The 27,791-nt window shown below is 40.5% G+C and overlaps 1 protein-coding gene across 1 annotated transcript in view; it reads left to right on the top strand.

The window, feature by feature from the left end:
• The first annotated feature begins 2,266 nt into the window (after positions 1-2,266).
• Positions 2,267-27,791, top strand: part of LOC118576631 (zinc finger protein 420-like) — a 39,515-nt gene continuing 13,990 nt past the window's right edge. The window contains exons 1-3 of the mRNA XM_036176823.1: positions 2,267-2,591; positions 4,638-4,749; positions 14,191-14,274. Of these exons, the coding sequence (XP_036032716.1) occupies positions 4,665-4,749; positions 14,191-14,274 (169 nt within the window). The 5' untranslated portion in view covers positions 2,267-2,591; positions 4,638-4,664. The remainder of the gene's footprint in view (positions 2,592-4,637; positions 4,750-14,190; positions 14,275-27,791) is intronic.

Genomic DNA, 27,791 nt, shown 5'->3' with positions numbered 1-27,791 from the left:
TAAAGCAATCATAAAGTGGTTTTTCCTTCCCTTTTTTTTTTTGTTTTTTGTTTGTTTTTCAAGACAGGGTTTCTCTGTGTAGCTTTGCGCCTTTCCTGGAACTCACTTGGACTTGGTAGACCAGGCTGGCCTCGAACTCACAGAGATCTGCCTGGCTCTGCCTCCAGAGTGCTGGGATTACAGGCATGCACCACCACTTGGCTCCTTTTTTCCTTTCTTTAGTTTTTTTTCCCCCTAAGATTTATTTATTATGTATACAGCATGTATGACTGCAGGCCAGAAGAGGGCATCAGATCTCACAGATGACTGTGAGCCACCATGTGGTTGCTGGGAATTGAACTCAGAACCTCTGGAAGAGCAGCCAGTGCTCTTAACCTCTGAACCATCTCTCCAGCCCCTTTTTTCCTTTCTAAACCCTGAGTTTCTGAGTTGTCTTTCCCCAAGTCAATGTTGCTAACAGTGTAAATCTGAATGTTTGAGTAGCAATAGTGGAGTTCTGTGACGGAAGGTAGTTTTTTTTTTTAATTTATTTATTTATTTTATTATTATGCATACAGGCCAGAAGAGGGCACCAGATCTCATTACAGGTGATTGTGAGCCACCATGTGGTTGCTGGGATTTGAACTCGGGACCTTTGGAAGAACAGTCAGTGCTTTTAACCACTGAGCCATCTCTCCAGCCCGGGGAAGGTAGTTTTTAGTGTTACTTTATTTGCATAGTGATGGTAATGATTTTCCACCTTTCCAGGAAAGCTCTCCAGAGTGAGCTACTGTCTCAAAAGTTTCAAATAAGTGTAGAATATACAGATGGAACTTCCCTTTTACCTTTAACTAGTGCTGCTTGCATGGAACATTTTTATTTTAATTCTTTATTTTCTTTGAGCCATCCAGCTCCTCTACCTTGTCTTCAGGCTTGATATTCTGTGTCACACCTGATTGATCTCTTTGAGATTATTTAGATTTTTTCATTTTTTCACTTTTCATTTCTTGTTTCATATAGGGCCCTGACACCCCTCCCCCTTCCTTGGGTGGCTGTTGCCTTGCTTGTTGACCTTGATCAGATATTGTCCCTATGCCAATTCCCTGCCAGTTTCCTTCCTCCTAAACAGCTTACCGGAGGTTTCTTGTTTGTGTATCCTACATATAAGCTGTTTGTGTAAACAGCTAGGATGCAAGACTGTAAGACATCTGTACTGAACTTCTGCCCTCCAGGGTTCTCCCACTGTGCTGGGAACCTGTATTTAAGGCCTCTTCAATAAAGGGCGTTCTCCTGAGACAATGACCGCTGTCTTGTCTGTTTTAATCCTCAGCTCCTCTATTGGACATGGTTAACGGGCAGTAGTGCCGGCGCTACAGTTTCATTTCAGTTTGAAATTTTTTTTCCGGTATTTCTAAGTACTTACTGAATTTAATTTTTTCATGTCCTACAATGTCTTCACATCCTTCAGGCATTTGCTAGTGTTTTCTTGCTCACAGATCATTTTTCCCCCAATCTTCTTTGAGTTGGTTATCATGCTTTATATATTTTGACCATGATTCTTTTTCCTTTCTCTCTCTCTCTTTCTCTCTTTCTCTCTTTTTAAAGATTTATTTATTTATTATGTGTACTGCCTGCATGTATGCCTTGCCTGCCGGCCAGAAGAGGGAACCAGATCTTGTAGATGGTTGTGAGCCATCATGTGGTTGCTGGGAATTGAACTCAGAACCTATGGAAGAGCTGCCAGTGCTCCTAACCTCTTGAGCCATCTCTCCAGCCCTTAACTTCTTTCCTTAGGGGATACAGATATGGTTTGTATTTTGAGCCAAGGGCGTTTTATTTTAGTTTTAACTTGCTTTGGGAATCGGACTTGAGCATCAGAATTTAGGGTGTTTGTTTTCTTTATGCTGTGTGTTTTACCCAGGCAGCTTGTATTCCAAGATGAGAACTTAGGCGGGATAACTTGTATCTGATGGGGTCAGAGCACAGGGTCAGATACCGGGGTGCAGCGTCCTCCTAGGTGCAGTTCTGGTCCAGGCTGGCAGCAAGCATGTGGGGAGGCTGTGCAGAGCGGGTCCAGGGCAGCCTGACAGCTGGAGCTGTGTGGAAGGCAGCCTGAGACCCAGTGGGAGGGACGGTCCCCGATTGGGCACCTGCCTGATCAGTGGCCTTTAGGAGGAAAGAAACAGCGGGTGGACTTAGATAAAAAGTAAGAAAAAGAGCCGGAGGTTGGTGTTTTGAAAGAAGCACGTAACCGGAAGCAGAGATGTATTGGGAGGGGCCATGCGGAGCCGTTTCTGGGATCCAGGCTGAAGGGACAGGAAATTTCACCATTCCGTGTTGGACTCGGGGAATGGCGTGTTCCGGGACTGGTAGAGGAGGACCGGGCCGGGTACTGGGGACCTGAAACCTCCCGGAGCCGCAGTCTCCGCGCGGGCGGCCTGGGAAAGTCACAGTCACAGCGCAGTGGCGGGAACCGCAGCCCGGCGGCCCTGGAACCTCCCAGGTCAGAGGAGCTGCGGGGCTGGGACGCGGGAGGGAAGGACGGGGTGCCCGCGGAGGTGCCCAGAAGACACAGCTTCCAAAATTCTGTTGTGGATATCGTTCCGTTGTCGGTAAGTTTGAGATCCTATGTAAAGGGGTTTATCGTGATTTTTTTCTTTTATAGATGCCAGATTATTTTCACAAAATAATCTCGTGGAGCATCTGCAGTGTCTGTAGTTTGCAGACGGGTTTTCTTTGATACTGTGCCAGTTACAACGCTAGATTTGAAATAAATCCACGGTTCCTTATCTCCCCGGTCCACTACTTGCTAATAGAGTGAGTGGCCTTTGACCCGAGGAATTGCCCCCCCCCCCCCCGAGAGCTTTGTAGATTTTAGTCATATGCTGAAACTTTGTAGATTTGAGTGAATCAGAAAATATACTTTATAAAGCACCACAGTTATAGTTGTAAATATTAACATTTACTGAGCCAAATTTTACTCCCTATTAATTTTCCAGCTGAGATGTATGCAATCTATAAGAAATGTGTCTTCATATGCTCAGTTGTTGATATTACTCCTTAGGTCTGAATGATGAATGAGGACAGACTGCTCCACGATGTGATTGAGGAGAAGGTTTATTATAGGTATGAGGGAGAAAATAGCCAGAGGCATCTGGAAGGGTCCAGAATGAACTGGTCCATGAAAAGGGAGAGGAGAGAGAGAGAAATGAAGAGAAGATGGGAGAGAGGTGGAGGCCAACTGGAGCCTAAAGGCCGAAAAAAGCACATAGGAAGGAAAAAAAAATGTCTGTTTTGATATGTTAATTGGCACCGCAGTTAGCCCTTTGTCATGAGTTTTTTGCTACCTGATGATCCAGGCAAGCCCAGTATACATGACCACACTATTTTTATAGATAGAAAACTCATTAAGATGGTCACAAAATTAGAAAGCACCTTTTGAATAACTATAATTGGACACCTACATCAGAAAAATGTCTCCTTCAAGAACTAGACTGCCATGCTCATGTGTCAAAACTATTGTTTTTTATTTCATGATTTATTAACATTCAGTGCTGTGTGTGTGGACTTGCAGGAGAGTGGGAATCCTCGGCCCTGCTCTCAGGAATTTTCTTCAGAGATCTCATCTTGGAGAAGTGCAGCAGTCTGGTTCTGAGGGTCAGAATAGTTTTCTTGCAGTCTCCCTTGCTCCCCCTCAGGGTTCTTGGACAGAGCACTCTGCCTGTGTGTGAGCTGTGTGTGAATGAAGTTTCACATCCCATAAAGTGAGATCCTCACAGAAAAGAAGACATTTTTCATATTATTTTCTCTCTTTATGTTTATCCTTTGGCAGGTGTTACATTCTTTCGTTTTTTGTTCCATGGAAAGTTCCAGGTGTTTCCTTTTTTTTTTTTTTTTTTTTTTTGGTTTTTGTTTTTGTTTTTCTTTTTCGAGACAGGGTTTCCCTGTGTAGCTTTACGCCTTTCCTGGAACTTACTTGGTAGCCCAGGCTGGCCTCGAACTCACAGAGATCCACCTGCCTCTGCCTCTTGAATGCTGGGACTACAGGTGTACGCCACCACCGCCTGGCTTTTTTTTTTTTTTTTTTTTTTTTTTTAAAGAAAATAAGCTTAATTTTAGTTACTGAAATCAGTCTTCAAGTAGAAACAGTATTTTTTTTTTACATTTTATTTATTTATATATTTATTTTTCTATTATCAGCTTGATACAGTACAAATTCTTATCCTAATAGTGAAATGTTTCATTGAGGCTTGCCCAGTAATTGAGTAAAACCAAATCTTATTATAAGCCACAGTCATCCTAGGCTCCCTGCTGCTATGTAGCCTCCCTGGTTCTGTGGGTTGCAGTCTGATTGTTCTTTGCTTTATATCTAGTATCCACTTATGAGTGAGTGGATACCATGTTTGTCCTTCTGGGTTAGGGTTACCTCACTCAGGATGATTTTCTCTAGTTCCATCCATTTGCCTGCAAATTTCATGATGTCATTGTGTTTCTCTGCTGAATATTGTGTATATGTACCACATTTTCTTAATCCATTCTTCAGTTGTCAGGCATCTAGGTTGTTTTCAGGTTCTGGCAATTACAAATAATGCTGCTATGAACATAGTTGAGCATGCATCTTTGTGGTATGATTGATCATTCCTTGGGTATATTGCCAGGTGCTTTCTGAAGAATCGCTTTCCCATATGCAAGTCTCACATTGCTCAGCTGTGAATCAGAACAAAGAGCCCTGGATGGTGAAGAGAGAGGAGACAGTAGCAAAGGATCCAGGTATGCCAGAAGGAGTGAGGAAGGGCTGGGGTAGGTCTCAAGTGACAGTAGGAACAGGACATGAAATTGGGTTTTGGCAGATTCTGTTTCATTAATGATTATAGGAAATTTCACTGAAAAAAAATTCTTGATGTTATAAAATGGATTTCCCATTGTTGACTGTGTAGTAAGCAGTCAATTGTTCTCAGTATTTGAAAAGTTATGAGTCTCTGACATAACTGTTGCCCATTGAAAACAATGTTTCTTTTTGTTTGTTTGTTTGTTTTTGTTTTTATTTTTTGAGACAGGGTTTCTCTGTAGCTTTGGAGCCTGTACTGGACTAGCTCTGTAGACCAGGCTGGCCTCGAACTCACACAGATCCACCTGCCTCTCGAGTGCTCAGATTACAGGCGTGCACCACTACCACCTGGCTGAAAACCATGTTTCTTTGACCCAGGGTGAAAGCAGCATCCTGGATATGGGTGTGAACTGAGCCATTTAAAGCCAGGTTGAGTATTTGTACATGTAGCAAATATCAGTAGTGGATGCCTGCCTAGGGCCTGGGACCTTCGTTATCATTGCTTTTGACCAGGTTCTGTTATTATGAGAAACGTCATGTTTGCACTCCAAATTTGCTGCTCATCAGGTCCTCCGTTTTTGTTGGGGGGGGAATGAATTCTCCATGTGTTCTGCCAGTGTAGATGCTGAGTGATGTCTCTTTCCTTCCTCAAAGTTGAGGATTTCTCTCCTATTTCCTTATATTGTAGCTTTCAGAGATACATTTTATTGTCTTTGTGGTTTTTTTTTTTTTTTTTTTTAAAGATTTATTTATTATGTATACAGTATTCTGCCTGCACGTGTCCCTGCAGACCAGAAGAGGGCACCAGATCTCATTACAAATGGTTGTGAGCCACCATGTGGTTGCTGGGAATTGAACTCAGGACCTCTGAAAGAGCAGTTGGTGCTCTTAACCACTGAGCCATCTCTCCAGCCCTGTATTGCCTTTTTTTTTTTTTAAAGGCTATTTTATTTTGTTTTTTTCAAGATAGAATTTTTTGTGTAGTCTTGACTGTCCTCGGACTCACCCTGTAGACTGGGCTGGCTTTGAACTCAGGGATCTGCCTACCTCTGCCTCCCGAGTGCTGGGATTAAAGGTGTGCACCACTAGAGACAGACTGTCTTTATATTGCTTTTTTGTTGTTTTTTTTGCAAGACAGGGTTTCTCTGTAGCTTTGGAGGCTGTCCTGGAACTCGCTTTGTAGACCAGGCTGGCCTTGAACTCACAGAGATCCACCTGCCTCTGCTCCCAAGTGCTGGGATTACAGGCGTGCACCACCACCGCCCGGTGAAATAAAGATGTGATGTCTTTTTTTGTCTGGTTTTGTTTTGTTTTATTTGTTTATTCAGAGCTGAGAACCAAACCCAAGGCCTTGTGCTTGCTAGGCAAGCACTCTACCACTGAGCTAAATCCACAACCCCGTGTATTGCTTTAATGCTCCTTTTATACTGTGAATTTCCTCACCTCATTTACTTGTTAATTCTTCTTCCTTAGCTTATTGAGTATCTTCTAAATTCTTCAAGGAATTTATAAATACCTGTATTTGGTTTCTAGAGAATTTTTAAATTCTTTTTATTTATCTTGGTCTTTGAAAATTCTCTTGATTTTTGTTCATATTTGAGCCTCTTATTTACAAAATTTGAGCCTCTTATTCCTAAATTATGGGGAAAAGTAGAGCAATTCTGATGGAATCATGGGGAAGAAACATAGACTGCCTCTGGCTTGTGACTGGGTCAGATCTACTGAGAATGAAGGTAGTGATAAGGGCCATCTGCTCTCCCATATTTACCCTAAAGTTCTTCAATAAGAAATCATTGAAGTTGAATGATGGTGGCGGCGGAGCAGGTTTAATCCCAGCACTCGGGAGGCAGAGGTCTCTGTGAGTTCGAGGCCAGCCTGGGCTACAGATCAAGCTTCAAGACAGGCTCCAAAGCTACACAGAGAAACCCTGTCTCACAAAACAACAATAACAACAACAACAACAACAACAACAACAACAACAAAATTTCCTTTGGGGTTGGGGATTTAGCTCAGTGGTAGAACGCTTGCCTAGCAAGCACAAGGCCCTGGGTTTGGTCCTCAGCTGGGTGTGTGGGGGGGACAACGACACGGGACCACTGATATTCCCAGTACCTGTCAAGATACAAGATGTAACTGTGACATATGTGTATATAGTTATTATTATTATTTTTTTTGAGACAGGGTTTCTCAGATCTGGTGCCCTCTTCTGGCCTGCTGGGACACATGCATGTAGAACACTGTATACATAATAAGTAAATATTATTAAAAAAAAGAACTGCCTTGAGGCTGGAGAGATGGCTCAGAGGTTAAAAGCTCTTATTGCTCTTACAGAAGATCAGGGTTCTATCTTAGTATCCACTTCATGGGCCATAGCCTCCCAAAACTCCAGTTCTTGGGGATCTGATCCCTTCTTCTCACCTCCATGGACACCATGCACGCAAGTGGTGCATATACATACATGCAGGCAAATCGTGCCCAAATAAAATAAAATAAATAAATCTAATTTAATAATTGTGGAAAAGCGGCCTAGAAGAATATTAAGGCACACGTCTTCGTATGTCTGGGAAGGTCTTTCCACAGAGGGTAGGGCTTTGAAGGTTTTGGCCTGATCAGTGAATAATCAATGAATGATCCTCACATTAGCTCATAATGAGATCAGGTCATTGGAAGCTAGTAGAAAAAGCAGGAAGAAGACAAGCCATAGAGAGAATATAATTCACAGGGGCAAGCTTGGAAGGATACACCTTATCTCTACACCTTCCTGAACATTCTCTTCTCCCTGGCAGCCACCAGCTGGGTTCTGCCATACCTCTAATTTGATGATTCTGTATAATGTTTCCTACAGCAATTTAGCACTCACATTAGATTTTAAACAGATTTTATTACCTGAATTGTAATATTCCACCTTTTAAATAGATTCAGGTGGGTTTCAAGGGATCAATATTCTCACACAAAGTTGTGCATGCTACTAAAGTAGAAACAGGTCCATCTCTAAGAAGAACTAATTTGGAAATATAATCTTATCCTCAGTGACCATTGGACAGCAGACGAAGATGAGAATGGCTAGAACTGGGTCTGATAACAAGTTTACTTTACTGAGAGAAAAACATGATGTGTCTTTTCTCCATGACAGCAGATACACATGATAAATACATGTACTGTATCTGCCAGGTAGAATGAACTAGAATGTATCCTAAGTTTTCTTTTTTCTTTTAAAGTATTTACTTATTTTTATTTTTATGTATATTGGTATTTGCCTGTGTCTATGCCTGTGTAAGGGTACTGGGTCCCCTGGAATTGTAGTTATAGATACTTGTGAGCCACTATGTGAGTATTGGCAATTGAACCCAGGGCTCCCTACCCCATGTTTTTCCTGATCTTGTAGCCATGGTTTTTTTTGTTGTTGTTGGTAGAGATTCTGAAGAGAAGTTTTGATAGATAGACTTCTGTTTAATTTTTAATTTTTTATTTACTTATTTTTTGCCAGAGTTGAGGATTGAACCCAGGGCCTTGTGCTTGCTAGGTGAGTGCTCTACCACTGAGCTAAATCTCCAACCCCTGTTTAATTTAAAAAAAAAAAAATGAAGTATAGGAATGTTCATCTACATGCTTTTATGTGAACAGCATGTGTGCACGATGCCCATGGAGGCCTGAGGTAGTCACCAAACGCATAGCACAGGAATTAGGCAAAATCGTAAGTTGACTTGTGTCTAGAGAGAATTAGACTGTTTCTCTTCATGAACAAGTGACCTTTACCCCTGAGCTATCTCTCCAGGTCCCAGGTTTACATTTCTGGTCTAATTTCATGATGGAGCTGGTATGTAACACTGCAGATTCTACTTTTTGAGAATGTTAGAATAGAGTCAGTTGAGATGTGGCTGCAGACAGGATTGATCCAGTGTCAGTGTTGCAGCAAGTCTGACAGTTGTAGAATTTGGAAGCCAAGTTTTGCTCATCATAACATCATCATCTGAGATATGATACTGTGTTGCTATTAGATATCAACACAGAGTTCTTAAACTACATCTAGACCTCAAATATACATCTGAATATTCCCTAAACGTTTGTTGACTCTGAGACTTTTTTTTTTTTTTGAGCTGAGGATCGAAATCAGGGCCTAGTGCTTGCTAGGCAAGCGCTCTACCACTGAGCTAAATCCCCAACCCGACTCTGAGACTATTATGTCATTCTGATTTACAGAGATAGAAATTTCAATACAGACTGTGACTATTTTAGAAAGTATCTTTTATTGTTTTGTTGTTTTTGAGACTAAGTTTCTCTGTATAGCTTTGGCTGTCCTAGAGCTCTTTCTGTAGGTCAGACTGGCCTCAAACTCATGGACATCTGCCTGCCTCTACCTCCCAAGTGCTGGGATTAAAGGCGTGCACCTCCACCATCCAGCAGAAAGTATCTACTATTAAAATTACATTTCACATTTATTTTTTGTGTGGAAGTGTTTGCGTGAATGTTTGCATATGTGCTGTGTATGCATCCCTCCTGCCTGTTGAATTTACAATCGAGCACTGGATCCCATGGGACTGGAGTTAAAATCTGTTGTGTAGTGCCTGCCATGAGGGTGCTAGGAACCAGGCTACGTTTTGCCACATTGTTTCTATAGGAATGGTTCTGGAATATTCTGCTATAAATCATCTCATGATTACCCTATTGTACACATTACTGACTTTCTATGTTATAACAGTAGGAGAAAATACAATGCATTTGACTGCAGATGTATGATGATGTCCTTATTTCATTTTATCACGTTTTTGTGTTCATATCAATATTATAGAAACGTCATTGCTTTCATTTAAGCATACTGTGAAATTAGGAAAATGATTGCCTCAAAGTTTGTTTCCTGATTTCCTAACTGATGGTTTGAGTAGGTCCTTCATATTCTGTTCACTTTGTGGTCTGTCTGCTCATTTCCTGATAGAATGCTAGCAGGACTCTGCTAAGAATTTCTTAGTATCTCTGCAGAATATTAAACTGTCTGTAGTGTCTTCTCGTTGATTTTTCTTGTTTCTCAATGCTTCCACTCATATAATTTTGATTGATTTTAAAATCTTGGTTTAATCTTTTGAAGGGTTTGAATGCTGTGTTTTCTTAATTTCATATGTATATTGGATTACTTTGTTCATAAACAGATTGCTTAGAATCTTTAGAAAATAGAAACTTACTGATTTTGTTCCTGTATTTGAATGAGAACATGCTACTGTACTGTTACTGTTCATATGTCATGTATGTAATTTGTTTTGATTTGCTGTTGCTGTTATATGTATGTTGATCAGTGAGTATTTACTCATCAATGCAAAGAATTATGGTAATAAGTAATTTCATACAGAAATATGTGCGAATAGTTGAGATTTATGTGAATTATTTGCTTGTTTGATCCCCCCCCCCTCCAGACAGTGTTTCTCTGTGTAGCTTTGCGCCTTTCCTGGTTCTCGCTCTGTAGACCAGGCTGGTCTTGAACTCACAAAGATCTACCTGCCTCTGCCTCCTGAGTGCTGGGATTAAAGATGAGCGCCACCACCGCTGGGCTTCATGAATGTTTTTTCTTTTTCTTTTTTTTAAATGCCAGATGCCGTTTATTGAAGGAGGGAGGAGGTCTTAAATACAGGCAGGCTTACAGCATAATGGGAGAACCCTAGAGGGCAGAAGTTCCCTACAGATGTTTTACAATCTTATATCTAAGCCGTTAATGCCCGATATGCAGGATACACAAACAAGGAACTTCTCTTAAGCATTCAGGAGGGTAGAACCCAGCAGGGAATTAGCATAGGGAGGATATCAAGGTCAATGTCAGCAAGCAAGACAAAAGTTTCCCAAAAGGGGCGGGGCAGGGGCCCTACAGTTCCCCCCATTTACTAAAAAATGAGCTTCTGACTTAGGTTGCGTGGGACATCAGCAGGTCACCTTATAGTTTTTATTAATAATTTTTATGTAGATAATGCAGAAGGCAGTTGCAGAAATGAAATCATCAGTCTTGCTCATCTTATGTGTTTTTTATTTTTATTATTATTTTTTTACTTTGAATGGGATCCTCTGAGTTTAAATTTACCTGTCTGAGCATGGGTGAATGGTTACTTACTGGATCCTGGGCAACCCCTAAATGCCTCCACCTCTGAAAGAGACACCCCTCTACTGTCTGCTATGAACTGCCTATAGACATGCAGTTAAGTTCCCGACATCAGGGGCCCCTCTCTTAGCCGTGATGAAATGTTGATGGACTCAGTCTCATGAGGCATTTTTCAGATAAGCACAGAGGCATACTTGATTCCAGAAGTTTTTTCACTGCGTGTTCTCCATTCTCTGTCTCTGTTTCTTCCCTTCTTCCATTATGCCTTCCAGGATGTTCCTTTGACCTGGACCCGGAGGGTTGCTCTTCACTGACAGGCTCTTGAGGAGGAAGGTCCAGAGAATCAGAACAAATAAGACAGAAAAGATGGGTTCACGAGTTCTTGCATAAGCTCTGTCTTATGCCCTGCAGGGTTATTAAGAAGTACAGCATGTTATACACAGTTCTAAAATTAGAATGGGACAGTGTCAACAAAAATATATAATACAGTGAGACCAAGTATAGGGAGTCCAGTCAGCATTGCAGAAGGGAAGCACAGGCTATCACAACATCAGAGATCAAGCACACATCAGCCTTGGGACAGGTAACTCCAGCCCTTTATGTTGTGAAGAGTTGGGCTCTCTGGGTCAGAAGCCACAACTTCCAAGTACCTGGACGCATGCTGTTATTGGCTCCACCAGGTATATTCCTGGGTTCAGAGGAAGATTGGTATTCCTTCTCCATACATCAGGGCCTCAGGGAAAGCCTCACGTGGATCTACACATCACAATGCCGGTTTTCCACTTAACTTACTGGAGGCTGGCATCATTTAATATCTAAGTATGACTGAGTATTGTTTTCTTTACTAACTTCTGGGCACTTCAGTAAGAAGATTGATTGATGAAGGCTGAGTGCAGCTCTTTACTTTCAATATAAGCAACAATTAAAAAGGAATTTTGCGCCAGGTGGTGGCACACGCCATTAATCCCAGCATTCCCGGGAGGCAGAGCCAGGCGGATCTCTGTGAGCTGGAGGCCAGCCTGGGCTACAGAGCTAGTTCCAGGACAGGCACAAAGCTACACAGAGAAACTCTGTCTTGAAAAACCAAAAAAAAAAAAAAAAAAAAAAAAAGGAATTTTGCCATGGGGACCTTTTAGAAAAAAAGCCAGTAATGGATCCCCCTTGTGCTCATGACCTATCATACTGCCTGTTCTTGATTAGGTTTCAGAACGTGACATACATTCTCTCTCTGAAAGAGAACCCTAAGTCCAGTCGGAAAATGGTTTCCTATAAATGTTTCTTGTCTGTTGCTTTTCTAAAGCACCATGACCAAGGAGATTTAGTTTGCATCTTTATGATAGCTGTGTATACAGGACTTTTTGACAAGATGACTTGAGAAGTCCCCAAGCCAGATGCACAGACTAATCAATAGACCCAAGTGTACAAGCATATCTGATGCCTTCTGACTTTCAACCCCTCTAGACAACTTTATTGCAAACTCTAAAAGAAATGGGCAAATATCCTGATTCGTACACATACCAAAATTACAGCAACATAAAAGAAATGGATAATTAAGCAGCATCAACAGTGAAGCAGCAATTAATACACCTCATTCAAAGAAAATGGAGAGAGCCAGATTGATTCATCACAGAATTGTGTCAGAAGTTCATAGAATAACTGATACTGAAGCTACTTAAAGTATTCCTGATGTAAAATGAAGCAAGGCTTCCAGACTCTTTATGAATCTAATATTCCCTGTTTCCAAACCCGATAAAGATATGAAAATGAAATTTCATACTGTTGTGATCATTTTAAATATTACTAAGAATATTATTTGCCATTTTACATGAAACACTTCCTATAGTATACATTCTCATCCCCAACTCCCTACAATCTTGTTCTATATTTCCAGCTAATCACTGTCTCACTCTCTCAATTCATTTTGTTTTTGACCCACCAATCTCTGAGAATGTGGGTTTTGAGTTATGTGTTGGAAGATTCCACAGAGGAGGTACAACTAAAGACAGTGATTGCCCTTCTCCTAAAATCTATCCATGGCCACAGTTGAGAGGTAAAGGCTGGGGCCTTGTAAGCCCCTCCCCTTCCTAGACCCCTTGTGGCTAGAACTGGTCTTGAGTGAGGCCAGTGCAGATGAGTACAGTTGCTCTGGGTTACTGATTACAACAGTTGTGTTGAATCTGGAGAATGGCAGGAATGCCCATCCCCCCCTTCCCCTTATTTCCTTCCCTCCTCTTCCTCACCATTCCCAGAGCCATAGATGACATGGTGTAACTGACTTGTTTAGGGCTGTGGCCATACACATTGCTTATTTTCTGCATCTTGGACAGCCACAAGTTTCTACATTCATCACTGAGTTTTCAAAAGGGATTTTCTGTGCTTTATATAAATCCACCTTTATTTAGCATGCTTTCCAGGAGAAAAGCTTATTTCTGTTAGTAAAACCACAATTTCACTATCTAGTGGTCAAATCAGTATAGTGCAGGGTGAATTCATCACTAGGCTGTTAATGGGCTGAATGACCACTGACTTCCTGAGACATCCATTTTCTTTCAAAATCCTGAGTTCTGAAATGTCTTTCCCAAAGTCAATATTGCTAATGTTATAATTCCAGATATTTGGCTGGACATTGGGGAGGTCTGTTATGTTGTCAGTTAAGTTTGAGATCCCAGGAAATGGATGTTATGATTATTTTCACTTACATGATAGTTGCCAGACTGTCATAAAATAATTTGTAAAATAACCTAGTAGAGTATTTGCATTTTCTATTATTTGCAAACAGGGTTCTCTTTGCTATTATGGCAGTTCCAAAGCTCCTGAAATGTAAAGTCATCCATGCTTTCTAACTCCGCTGTTTTATAATTTGCTTCTTTAAGAGCGTGGCCTTTGTCCCTGAGACTAGGTATCCTCAGAAAGCTTTGTAGATAGTAATCACTTGGGGAACCAGTGCAGATATAATTAGGCAGAAAATATATTTTATAGAGTCTCACACATATGGTTGTAAACATTATGCAACCTTTTACTACCCATTAGTTTTTCGTCTGAGATATATGCAGTCTGGGATGTAAATACAACATTCAGAAATGTGTCTTTATATGCTGTGTTCTTGTGTCACATCTTTGTTCCATCCCATATCATTGCTTGTCTCAATCTTAGAGAGTAAAGTGAAATCCTCAGAGAAAGAGAGACAACTTTCTTGATATTTTCTCTCCTTCATGTTCATTCTTTTGACAGTTGTAGTGTCTTTTGTTTTTTTGTTTCATGAAAAGTTCTAGGTGTTTTCTAAGGAATCTCTTTCTCTGTGCAGGTCTCACGTTGCTCAGTCTGTCCTGTCCCCGCATGAAGCAGAACAAAGAGCCACAGATGGGAGAGACATTAGCAAAGGATCCAGGTATGTTAGAGGGTCTGAGGAAGGGGTGAAGGGATGGGGAACTGCACAAGTAACAGTATAAACAGGACATCAAATTCGTTTTGCCACATTCTATCTTTTGAGAAATGATTATAGAAAATTCCCTGAGAATAATCTCAAGATTATCCTATTGTAGTCATTGGAAGACTGTATGTGATTGTTAATAGTCACAGAGAAATAGTTTTATTTGACTGTCCATGGGAGTGATGCTTGCTGTCTTTCATTCCCATCACTGGCTGTGTTCTTTTAACCAATATTAAGTGATTTTCTTTCTTTCTTCTTCTTTTTTTTTTTTTTAAATTTTTATTTTCCGGAGCTGAGGACCAAACCCAGGGCCTTGTGCTTGCTAAATCCCCAACCCCGTGATTTCATTTCTATAATTTTACTATGGTGTTTAGTTAGAACCATTTAAACCACTTGGTTTCTCCTGCATGCAGAGTTTTTGGAGCATCTTTTAGTTTTTTCGGGTTCTGTGTCTTTTTTTTTTTTCCTAGACAGGGTTTCTCTGTGTAGTTTTGGACATTTCCTGGAACTCACTTGGTAGACCAGGCTGGCCTCAAACTCACAGAGATCCACCTGGCTTTGCCTCCCAAGTGCTGGATTAAAGGCGTGCGCCACCACCCCCTGGCAAGTTCTGTATCTTTTAGGGTTATTTTCTCAATTTCCTAAAATAATGCCCGCAGGATTTTGATAAGATTTGCTTAATATCTCTGCCAAGTATCAAACTCCATCTACATAGTCTTCCCTTTGATATCCTGTTGTGTGTCTTCAACATTCCAAAGCTTGCATCACTACAATTTTTTTTGGTTTTTCGAGACAGGGTTTCTTTGTGTAGTTTTGCACATTTCCTGGAACTCACTTTGGAGACCAGGCTGGCCTCGAACTCACAGAGATCCACCTGCCTCTGCCTCCCGCGTGCTGGGACTAAAGGCGTGCACCACCAACGCCTGGCTACAATTTTTATATATTTTGAATGGGCCTCTAGGTTTGATCTTTCTCTCATAATTTGTTTGTTTGTTTTTTGTTTTTCAAGACAGGGTTTCTCTGTAGCTTTAGAGCCTGTCCTGGACTAGCTCTGTAGATAGACCAGGCTGGCCTCGAACTCAGAGATCCACCTGTCTCTGCCTCCCGAGTGCTGGGATTACAGGCGTGCGTCACCACCGCTTGGCCTTTCTCTCATAATTTATGAAGTGATTGTGGTTTCTCACAATTTTATAAATCTTAGGAAGATTTTCTCCTGTAAGATCTTGGTACAAATTACTTAGAATCTTTCTAGATCATAAACATCTTACATTTCTAAAAGTGTTTTAATGAGAACATGCTATCAGTGAGTCCGTATTCACATGTCTTTTTGTATTCTCTTTTTGGAGAAGACACTTTTAAACATTGAAGGTTTGAAGACTTGTTCTAATTTCTTGTTTTGGTTTTCCAAGACAAAGTTTTTCTATATCTAGAGTCCTGGAACTCGCTCTGTAGACCAGGCTGGTCTTGAACTGACTTGTTCTATTTTTAACAGGACCACAGTGTAGCTTGCTGGTTGAAGTTTGAGAAGACGGGGCATCTTTTGCTCTTATGTGGATGATTCTTTGGAGGCCTGCTAGTCGTTATTGTTTTTCTGTGGTGCTTATGGTCATCTTTCTCAATGGTGGACATAGAGGCTTCCCTGCATCACTGTCTGTTTGCTCTTTAGGGTTCTGTCATTGATTGCTTTATGTATTTGGAAACTTTTATAAAATGCATTCCTGTTTATCAGCTTTTTGGAAATATACAATTTGATCATTTGTTAATATTCTTTGTTTTGTTTATTTATAGATTCTGCTTTTCCTGTTACCTACCATAATTATGACCATCCTTGTTCACAGGAAATCTTTTTAAAAAATTCCTTCACACCTAGCACTTTGTATGCTTACTTTGAAGTAAATACTTTTATAGAAAGTGTATATTTTGATTTTAGGGTGTTTTCTCCTTTTCTTTTGAAACCGTATCCTATTTTCATATTTAGTTTGGGGCTTATTAAATGTATACATTTCAAAAAACCACTGAAAGAAAATATAAACACATACTATTTTTTAAAATTTTTTCTCCATTATGTTTTTTTTCTTAGTTTCTGTCTGTCTCACTGATAGTTTGCAATACATTTCATTCCTTCATACACTTGAGTAGTTTCTGCTCTATGTTTTCTCGTTTGGTTGTTCCCTAGACTGCACACCGTCTTGCCTGGTGTCTGCAGTGAGTTGGATTCACTCTGGGGCTGTCTCTATGTTCTTCCTCCTTTATTGTCTTCAGTGTTTGTTATGTTTAGGACCTTGAGTGTGGACACTGACTGGGCTGAGAGGAGATCTCAGTGTAGAAGAGCATTTTCTTCATGACTCACATGTGGAGCATGGACTATGTCCCTTTTGGCTATTTCAACTGCTTTTGTACATTGTTACTTCTTTGGGGTTTATTTCTTGATTATAACATTTGCCTTAAATTTTTTTGGCTTCTTGTTAAAATCTGGCTATTTTTGTATTGTACTATGTAATATTTGCTAATAAATATCTCAGTTCTGTAGGCTATATCTTCATACATTCAATTATTACCATTTCTATGCAATTTTTTTTTCAATTGCACACAGTCAAATTTCACCAGTTCATTGCTTTTCACCTTTTTTCATTCCTTTATATGTGGATATTTACCTTTCCCTACAACACTGATTGATGAGGCTTTCTTTTGAGTAACATACATTAATGGCGTTTTGGAGAAATTCCTTTGGTCACAGCGGCTGGGCTGGTTCTGGATCTGCTGCTCTTACTCTTTGGGTGTCTGCTCCTCTGCCGCCGCCATGGTGCTGCTGTTCCTGTGGTCAGCAGTGCCATCTGAAATCGCAGCTGCCATGACTCAAGCTGTGCTCTGCGCTCTTAGGGTCTTTGTAATGTTGTCATTTGTGAATAATGTAAATTTGTAGTAGTCTCCTGACTGTACCTGTGACGTAAATCATGGGTAGCTTGATTGTCATGGACTTTGAGTTAATCATATATTTTAACACTGTCATTTTCACAATAATGCGTTCTGTTCCATGTGCATGTCTGTTTTTCCCATCTTCCAGTGACATCCTCCATTCCTTCAGTGAACTCAAGTTTCTATTTTTTTTTTTTTTTTTTTTTTTAATTTTTTGAGGTAGGGTTTCTCTGTGTAGGTTTGCGCCTTTCCTGGAACTCGCTTTGGAGACCAGGCTAGCTGGCCTCAAACTCACAAAGATCCGCCTGGCTCTGCCTCCCAAGTGCTGGGACTAAAGGCGTGCACCACTACCGCCCGGCTCAAGTTTCTATTTTATTAGTCTTTCTTGTGCTTGGTTAGTTTGTTTTTATTTTTCCCTTTTTAAAAACTTTTTTTTTTAGTTTTTTTTTTTTGTTTTTTTTTTTTTTGAGCTGAGGATCAAACCCAGGGCCTTGAGCTTGCTAGGCCACTGAGCTAAATCCCCAACCCTTTTTTTTTTAGTGTTTTTAACTTTTATTTTTATTTTTTTAATTTATTTTACATACCAACCACAGTTTCCCCTCCTTCTTCTCCTCCCATTTCCTACCCCACCTCCTTTTTACCCCCACATTCACTCCTCAGAAAGGGTAAGATCTCCCATGGGAGTCAAAAAAGCATGGCATATCAAGTTGAGGCAGAATCAAGTTCCTCCCTGTTGCATTAGGGCTGAGCGCAGCATCCCACCATAGGGAAGAGGTTCCAAAAAGCTTATTTTGTGCCAGGGACAGATCCTGATCTCACTGCTAGAGGCCTCACAAATGGACCAAACTGCGCAACTCTCACCCACATGTAGAGGTACTAGATTGGTCCCATGTATGCCCCTAGCTATTGGTCTAGAGTCCATGAACTGTCATGAGCTTGGGTCAGCTGTCACTGTGGGTTTCCCCATCATGATCTTGATCCCACTTGCTCATAGAATCCCTCCCCACCTCTCTTCCTCTCTTCAGCTGCACTTCTGTAGCTCAGCCCAGTGCTTGGCTATGGATCTCTGCATCTGCTTCCACCAGTTACTGAATGAAGGTTCTATGATGACAATTAGGGTAGTCACTAATCTGATTACAGAAGGCCAGATCAGGTACCCTCTCAATTATTGCTAGGAGTCTTACCTGGTTTATCCTTGTGGATTCCTGGAAGTTTCCATGGCATCTATCAAGATATCTCTTTCATTGCTCTCCCTCTCCATTCCTATGCCAACTTAGTCATCTCAATCTCTCATGTTCCCATCCCCTTATCCTCTTCTTTCTATCCCTACCCCACCCCCAGTTGACCCAGTAGATCTCATCTATAACCCCTTCCCAGGGTGATCCATGCATCCTTCTTAGGGTCCTCCTTGTTACCTAGCTTCTCTGGGGGTAGTGGATTGTAGGCTGGTCATCGTTTGCTTTGCATCTAATATCCACATATGACTGAATCTCTCAGGAATCCACAAGAATGACTGATTTCCAGAGTGGCTGTACAAATTTGCACTCCCACCAGTAGTGGAGGAGTGTTCCCCTTATTCCACATCCTTGCCAACGTAGGCTGTCATTAGTGTGTTTGATCTTAGCCATCCTGACATGTGTAAAATGGTATCTCAGAATTGTTTTGATTTGTATTTCCTTGATAGCTAAGGATGTTGAACAATTCTTTAAGTGTATCTTGGCCACTTGAGATTGTTCTGTTGTGAAATCTCTGTTTAAATCTGTACCCCATTTTTCAAATTGCATTATTTGGCATTTCAATGTCTAGCTTCTAGAGTTCTTTATCTGTTTTAGAGACTAGCCCTCTGTCAGATGTGGGGATGGTGAAGATCTTTTCCCATTCTGTAGGCTGCAGTTTTGTCTTATTGAAAGTGTCCTTTGCTTCACTGAAGCTTCTCAGTTTCAGGAGGTCCCATTTATAGTCAATATCAGTGTCTGTGCTGCTGGTGTTATATTCAAGAAGTAGTGTCCTATGCAAGTGCATTCAAGGCTACTTCCCACTCTCTTCTACCATGTTCAGTGTAACTGGATTTATGTTGAGGTACTGGATCCACTTAGACTTGAGTTTTGTTTGTGCAGGGCTATAGCTTTGGATCTATTTGTATTAATCTACATTCTGCCATTCAGTTATGCCAGCACCATTTGTTGAAGATGCTTTTTTTATTCTTTGTATTTTTTTTTTTTTTGGCTTCTTTGTCAAAAAATCAGGTGTTCATAGGTGTGTGGATTTATTTCAGGGTCTTTGATTCGACCCCATTGGTCGTCCATGCCAGTACCATGTGGTTTCTGTTACTATGGTTGTGTAATAGAGCTTGACATCAGGGATGGTGATACCTACAGAAGTCCTTTTTTTATATTCCAGGATTGTTGTAGCTATCCTGGTTTTTTGTTTTTCCTTATGAAATTGAGTGTTTTTTTTCTGAGGTGTGTGAAGAATTGTGTTGGGATTTTGATCAGGATTACACTGAATCTGTAGATTGCTCTTGGTAAGAAGCCTATTTGATCATGGTGGATAATTGTTTTGATGCGTTCTCGGATTTGGTTTGCCAGTATTTTATTGAGTATTTTTGCATGAATATTCATAAGGGAGATTGTTTTCTAATTCTCTTTCTTCGTTGCATCTTTGTGTGGTTGGGTGTCAGGGTAACTGTAGTCTCGTAAAAAGAGTTTGACAATGTTCCTTCTGTTTCTACTGTGTGCGACAATTTGAGGAGTATTGTTATTATCTCCTCTTTGAAATTCTGGTAGAATTTTGCACTAAAACCATCTGGCCCTGTTCAGGAGACTTTAAATGACTGTTTCTATTTCCTTAGGGGTTTATGGGTCTGTTTAAATTGTTTATCTGGTCTTCATTTAACTTTGGTATGTGGTACCTATCCAGCAAGTTTTCTATTTCTTTTAGATTTTCCAATTTTGTGGATGGAGGTATGACCTCATGATTCTAGGATTTCCTCATTGTCTGTTGTTATGTCCCCCTTCTCGCTTCTGATTTTGTTAATTTGGATATTCTCCTCTCCCTTTTGGTTACTTTGGATACCAGTTTGTCTATGTTGTTGATTTTCTCAAGGAACCAACTCTGTGTTTCATTGATTCTTTGTTTGTTTGTTTGTTTTGGTTTGGTTTTTTTTTTTTTTTGAGACAGGGTTTCTCTGTGTAGCTTTGTGCCTTTCCTGGAACTCACTCTGTAACCTAAGCTGGCCTCAAAGTGTCACAGAGATCTGCCTGCCTCTGCCTCCAGAGTGCTGGGATTAAAGGCGTGCACCACCACTGCCCAGCTCATGGATTCTTTGCGTTGTTCTCTTTGTCTTTATGTTATTGATTTCACTTCTCAGTTTATTTCCTGTCATCTACTTCTGGGTGATATTGTTACTTTCTGTTCTAGAGCTTCCAGGTGTGCTGTCAAGTCACTAGTGTGAGATGTCTCCACATTCTTTATGTGGGCATCAGTGCTATTCCTCTTTGCACTGCTTTCACAGAGTCCCATGAGGCTTGAGTATGTCGTGCCTTTATTTTCACTGAATTGTAGAAAGTCTTTCATTTCTTTATTTTTCCTTGACCCAGTGGTGATGAAGTTCAGGGTTGTTCAGTGTCTGCATTTTTAGGCTTTTTGTGTTGTTGTTGAATTCTAACTTGAAACCATGGGAATCCAATAACATACAGGGGGTTATTCCAGTTTTTTTTGTATGTATTGAAATTTGCTTTGTGACTGAGTATGCGGTCAATTTTAGAGAACGTTCCATGAGATGCTGAGAAGAAGGTATATCCTTTTGTGTTTGGGTGGAATGTTCTATAGATGTCTGCTAGTCCATTTGAGTCATAACATTTGTTAGTTCTCTTATTTCTCCATTAAGTTTCTGTCTAGCAGACCTGTCCATTGGTGAGAGTGGGGTGTTGATGTCTCCCACTATTGGTGTGTTGGGTTTGATGTGTGATTTAAGCTTTAGAATGTTTCTTTTAGAAATGTGGGTGCCCTTGTATTTGGGGCATAAATGTTCAGAATTGAGACTTCGTCTTGATGAATTTTTCCTGTGATGAATATAAAATGCCCTTCTCCATCTCTTTTGATTAATTTTAGTTTGAAGTCTATTTTGTTAGATATTAGGATAGCTACACCAGTGTTTCTTAGGTTCATATGATGGAAAAATCTTTTCCCAACCCTTTACTCTGAGGTAATGCCTGTCTTTAAAGTTAAGGTGTGTTTATTGTATGCAGCAGAAGGGTGGATCCTGTTTTTTTTTTTTGCCAGAGCTGAGGACCGAACCCAGGGCCTTGTGCTTGCTAGGCAAGTGCTGTACCTCTGAGCTAAATCCCTAACCCCGGATCCTATTTTCATACCCGTTCTGTTAGCCTGTGTCTTTTTATACACAAATTGAGTCCATTGATACTAAGAGATATTAATGACCAGTGGTTGTTAATTCCTATTATTTTTTGGTTTTGTTGTTGTTGATTGTATGTATTTGTTTCCCTTCTTTGGGTTTTCCTGATGTGAGAATGGCTATTGCTTGTGTTTTCATGGATGCATAAAACTTCCTTGGGTTGTTTGGAGTAGGAGTTTTTCTTCTAGTGGATTTGTGCTTAGGTATTTTCTAAATATGGTTTTGTCATGGAATATCTTGTTTTCTCTGTCTATGGTGACTGAAAATTTTGTTGGGTATAGTACTCTGGGCTTGCATCTGTGGTGTCTTAATGTCTGCATAACGTCTGTCCAGAACCTTCTGGCTTTCAGAGTCTCCATTGAGAAATCGGGTGTAATTCTGCCTTTATATATTAGTTGGCCCTTTTCCTTTGAAGTTTTTAATATTCTTTCATTATTCTGTATGTTTAGTGTTTTGATTATTATGTGGCAAGGGTACTTTTTTTGGTCCAGACTATTTGGTGTTACATAAGCTTCATGTACCTTCTTAGGTATGTCCTGCTTTAGGTTTTGAAAGTTTTCTGATATGATTTTATAGAATATATTTTCTGAGCCTTTGAGCTTGAATTCTCCTTTTTCTTGCATTGCTGTGATTCTTAGGTTTGGTCTTTTCATGGTGTCCCAGATTTCCTGGGTGTTTTTTGTTAAGAATTTGTTGAATTTAACATTTTCTTTAACCGACAAATCTATTTCCTCTTTCATATCTTTGACACCTGAGAGTCTCTCTTCCACTTCTTTTATTTTATTGGTTATGCTTGCATCTGTAGTTCCTGTTCTGCTGTGGGATGATCTGTATGTTAAATGTGTTGCTCTGATTGGTTAATAAATAAACACTGATTGGCCAGTAGCCAGACAAAAAGTATAGGTGGGACAAGGAGAGAGGAGAATTCTGGGAAGAGAAAGGCTGAGGCAGAGAGACACTGCCAGCCGCGCCATGACAAGGGAGATGTAAGGTCCCGGTAAGCCACGAGCCACGTGGCAAAGTATAGATTAATAGAAATGGGTTAATTTAAGATTAAAAGAAGTAGATAACAAGAAGCCTGCCATGGCCATACAGTTTATAAGTAATTATGAGCGTCTGAGTGATTATTTTATAAGTTGGCTGTGGGACTGCGGGGGCTTGGCGGGAGCTGGAGAGAAAAACTCCAACTACACTGTTCTTTTACCCTGATGTTCCAGTTCCAGTATTCCCTCAGTTTGTGATTCCTTTATTGCCTCTATTTCAGTTTTCAAGTCTTGAACTGTTTCTTTCACCTGTTTGTTTTGTTTTCTTGTATTTCTGTAAAGGATTTGTTGATTCCTTCCAATTTTTTGTCTTTTCCTTCATTTCTTTAAGGGAATTTTTTATTTCCTCTCTAAAGGACTGTATCATATTCTTGAAGTTATTCTTAAGGCCGTTTTCTTCTGCTTCATCTGCATTGGGATGTTCAGGTCTTGCTATTGTAGGACCATTAGGTTCTGGTGGTGCTATATTGCTCTTTATGATGTTGAATGTATTCTTACACTGCTGTTTACTCATCTGGATTGGGATAATTATAGGTGCAGGTGTTGATTCTTGTGATGATGTCTTGTTGGATAGGTCTTTTGTTCCTTTATTATCTGTTTCCTTTGTTGTCTTTTGGCCTGAATGGCCAAGGGTTCTAATGATTGGCTGGTTGTTGGGTTGAGTAATGAGGTTCATGGGGCTTTGGATGCCTAGATCTGGTGTATTTCCAGTTTTTCTGGCTGTTGTGGGCTTTACTTGTGCCTATTAGTTCTGTTTTTCTAATTGGTTTGTGTTGTGCCTGTGCCTATTGGTTCTGTTCTTCTAATTGGTTTGTATTGTGCCTGTGCCTATGGTGCCTGTTATTCCAACTGGTGTGGGTGGTGCTTGTTCCTACAGGATCTGTTGATGTTGCTGGAGAAGGCTGTTCACAGGGAGGTTGCTGGGTTAGGTGGGATTGGGCAGCAGAGTGGGTCTATTCTTCCAACTGGTATAGGTGGAGTTTATGCCTCTAGGAACTGCTGATGTTTTGGGGTATGGCCATGGGAGGATGTTTGGGTCAGTGGGTTTGGGTGGCGGCGTGGGTCTTGTAGGTCAAAGAGTCCAATGGGTGGTGGTCAGTTGGTGGAATGGCCCGTCCATAATATTCTTTCCTGCTGGGCAGCTATAAACTAATTTTTTATTATTATTACTGTTCAGTTTTAATCAAATAGAAGCAATAACAAATAGTATAAAACAAAAATTCTACTCCCCAATACACATTGATATCTCCTCTTAAATTCTATTTGTATAAATTTTGTAATTATTAAATTAATTGATATTTAATGATTTTATTGGTTTATTCACTCTTATTCATTACCCCTTGTTACCATCTGCCCTATCCCTGGGTACATATGTTTTCTTACCAGTTGTCCTCATATTCCATGTATGGTGTGGGCCAAGTATCCAGGCTGGAATATGTCCATAAATCCCATTATAGCCTGTGCAGTAAGCATTTAATTGTTCTCTGTAAGTATTTGCTGAGTTATGAGTCTCTGAAATAACTGTTGTCCATTGAAAACAAAGTTTCTTAGACAAGGAGGAGGCAAGGAAAAAAAAAAAAAACACAACACCAAGGTATGGTATTTTCAGAACCAGTTAAAGGCAGATTGAATATTTGTATATGTAGCGGAATGTCAGTAGTGGGTTCCCTCCTAGGGCCTGGACCTTCACCATCACTGGCTTTTGGCCAGGTTGCTAGTATCATCCGTGTATTTCTTTCTCTGGAGCCAGCTTCAGATGAAAACAGAAGGCCTTCCGTTACCCCCAAAATAGTCTTGCCACTATGATACCACTATGATTCCTTGCCTGGCAGGTTGGTATTGTAGCACACTGGATCCAAATCTGGGTATGGCCATTGATGTCTGTCCCCTGTCCCAGCCTGCACAGCAGTTTTTGACACTATAAATGCTACCACTGGGGGAGTCTGAGGTAGTTTTTAGACCCTGTGAGAGGTCTGCTGACTTCTCAGCTTCCTCTTGTTGATATGTAAAAAAGAAAAAAAAAAGGTGATGTTGTATGAGGATGTATGGACATGAGCATATCACATTCTTCAGAGCTTTAATAAGAGCAGATATTATACTTTGCCACAGGCCTGTCATAGATCTCTTGACATGGTATTTCTTCTCTCACTGAGTCTACATAGTTGGTGTCTTACATAGATTGATTTATGTGTTGAAACAGTGTTGCATTCTTGGCATTAAATCACCTCTCATTCCATTTCCATGTAATTTAGAGACAATCCCTATGTCTGTGTTGATCCTGGAATCTGGTCTGTGGATTTTCTTTGAATGTGTTTATTTGGCCTCACCTGCTTCAGGTGTGGAGGGAAAGCTGGCTTTGTGTGATGGCTTCCTACCATTCCTTTTCTTTGTGTTTTATGTGATATTCTCCTTGTGCAGTTGAAGTTTTCCTGTGTCCCACCCAGTTTGCAGACGCTCAGACCCAAGTAAACACACAGAGGTTTATATCAATTAAAACCATTTAGCCATTAGTTCAGGCCTACCACTGACTAACTCTTACATTTAAACTCAGCCCATTTCTGTTCATCTGTGTGTTGCCACCTGTTATGTGGCTTTACCTGTGTGCCATTACATGCTGCTCCCTGGACGGAGGGCTGGCATCTCCTGACTCAGCCTTTCAGCCTTCCTACACTTCTCCTTGTTTGCTTTTCCCACCTATACTTCCTGCCTGGCTACTGGCCAATCAGCATTTTATTTATCAGCCAGTCAGAGCATACAGCATACAGAACATCCCACAGCGTCCTTGTGATATTATTATAAGGTTTTTCTAAAGGAAAGGAGAATTCTGTTCTGAATCTGTCCAGTCCTCAGATACTGTTAGGGGAAATCTTGCTTCAGTCTCAGCACTGTTTAATGCCTATCTAGCTTTATACCTTAGCAGTTTAAAGTTTTCGTTTGTTTCTAGGAGCTTGTTTTTCTTCAATTGGTTTTTTTTTTTTTGTGTGTGTGTATGACTTTCCACAATACTCCATAAGGTAACTGTTATTGGGATACACTGCAATATCTTTTTTTTCAACTCCAGTTCTGTTACTTGGGGATTCATTCTTTTAGTTTGGATTAGGTGAAAAATGCTTTATCCATCCTTTTGTCAATTCACAGAAACAAGTTTGTTTCCTTGACTCATTGTATTTGTGTCTAGTCATTAAATTCTAGACAATCCTTCAAATATCTTTCTGTATACCATTTCAGATTGACTTATTCCTATGCTTGTAAGCCCTCAGCCACATTATTATGGACAAATATCTTTTACAAACAGTCCAGTGCTCCCTAACCTTCTCAGTGTATCTTTGCCACTCCTCTTCCATGTCACTGCTTTTCATGAGCTGTCATTCACTCTGACGCTCTATTACAGTGTCCTCAGGCCTCCATGAATTCTGTCTCACTCTTCATTTATTGAAGTCTCTACAATAGTTATCACCATTGAAAATCCAACATGTCCATTTTGGCCATTGAACTATACCAAGGCCACACTGTAGTAACAGAGCAAGGCTTTAATAAAATCTATATCTGTAGGGGAAGGGAGGCAGGGTTGCAAAACAAACTCCATCCAAAGGAGCTTTTACATGCTCCAAGTTCAAGCTGACAAGCAAGAGAAAAGCCTCATTTATGGCATAGATAAGCCATGAAACTTCAGGTTGGAGCTGAGAGACAGTGGGACAGGTTGCAGAGGCTTAAGGAAGCTGTGCAGCCTAGCAGACCTTTCCTTGGTGGAGGAGGCAAGGAAGCAAGGAGGTTGGTTCCAATAGAGGGAGAGGAGCAGGTATCTTAATAACTAGAGATTTTTTTCCATGTCGTAGGGTTTCAGAATATGTAGCAGGCTCCAGGAGACAAAGAGAGGATAATTACTGAGGAGGCGAAGAGAGATGAATAGATCAGGAGGAGGGAATAGGCATCCGATGAGGCAGACTCTAGAATTTGGAACCAAATAAGATGGGTGGTTGAAGCCAGCAGAAACAGATGATTTGTATACACCTTAAAGAGAGTCAAATCAGTGGCTTGAGTCACTTTGAAAGGTTGAGACATTGCATGGCTGAAAGTAAGTATGGCAACTTCTACCAATGCTACTTGAAGACAAGAGAACTCTGGGAGGGAGTAGTATTTGGAGACTTTAAAAAAAAAAAAAGATTTATTTATTTATTATGTATACAGTAGATGGTGCCAGATCTCATTACAGATGGCTGTGAGCCACCATGTGGTTGCTGGGAATTGAACTCAGGACCTCTGGAAGAGCCCTTAACCTGTGCCCTTAACCTGTGAGCCATCTCTCCAGCCCATTTGGAGACTTTTGTATGTTAGAAGCTGGTTCAGGAAGTGTAGAGAAAAGACAGGTGATCCAAAGATTAACTTCTTTGATTTGTGTAAAAGCAGTTGAGCTGCAGCCAGAGGTACATTCTTGTGTATGAATGTATGGAGGTGTAGCTTTAATACCATATTAAACAAACGTTGTCTTAAACCCTGTGTGTAGGGTCCAATAGTTCAGCTCTCAGACAAGTCCAGTCCCTATCCAGAGTTCCTCAGAGAAAAACCATTAAGAGATCTAAGGAAAAGGCAAGGAATATATACATTATATTACATTCTTAAGTGTTACTAATAGTGTATGCTAATTTTCTGTGGTCAGTAAAAACACAAAATGGCAAAAACTTAGGGAGCACCACTTTATTATGGTGGCTCCAGAGAAGCAGCTTCCTGCAAAAGCAGGTACAGTGAGTAAACAAGGCAACCTTCATAAGTAAAGCAGAAGCAAGCAGTGCTTATCTGTTTCAGCAGTTTCACTAAAAGCTGGCTGCATAAAAAAAGGGAATATTTCAGATTTGAGAATACATTTTCTGCCCTACAGTAGTCACAGAACCTAGGGAGTGGACCTAGTAACTTTTTGTTCAAGGCCGAGAGACCTGACACTTATTTCATAACTCTGGCATGCTGTTCAGCCTTTTCCCATGCTAAATCCCTTCAAGACTGTGTTAGATAATTAGCTGGTTAATTATCTGTTATTCACATAAAATCTAAGACTGAAGATAAACAGTAATCTGAGCATAGATCTTGCATCAAAAGCAGGTGTTTAA

This window comes from Onychomys torridus, unplaced genomic scaffold (assembly GCF_903995425.1).
Source record: "Onychomys torridus unplaced genomic scaffold, mOncTor1.1, whole genome shotgun sequence".
Lineage (NCBI taxonomy): Eukaryota > Metazoa > Chordata > Mammalia > Rodentia > Cricetidae > Onychomys > Onychomys torridus.
This window is presented reverse-complemented; position numbering and strand designations above follow the sequence as displayed.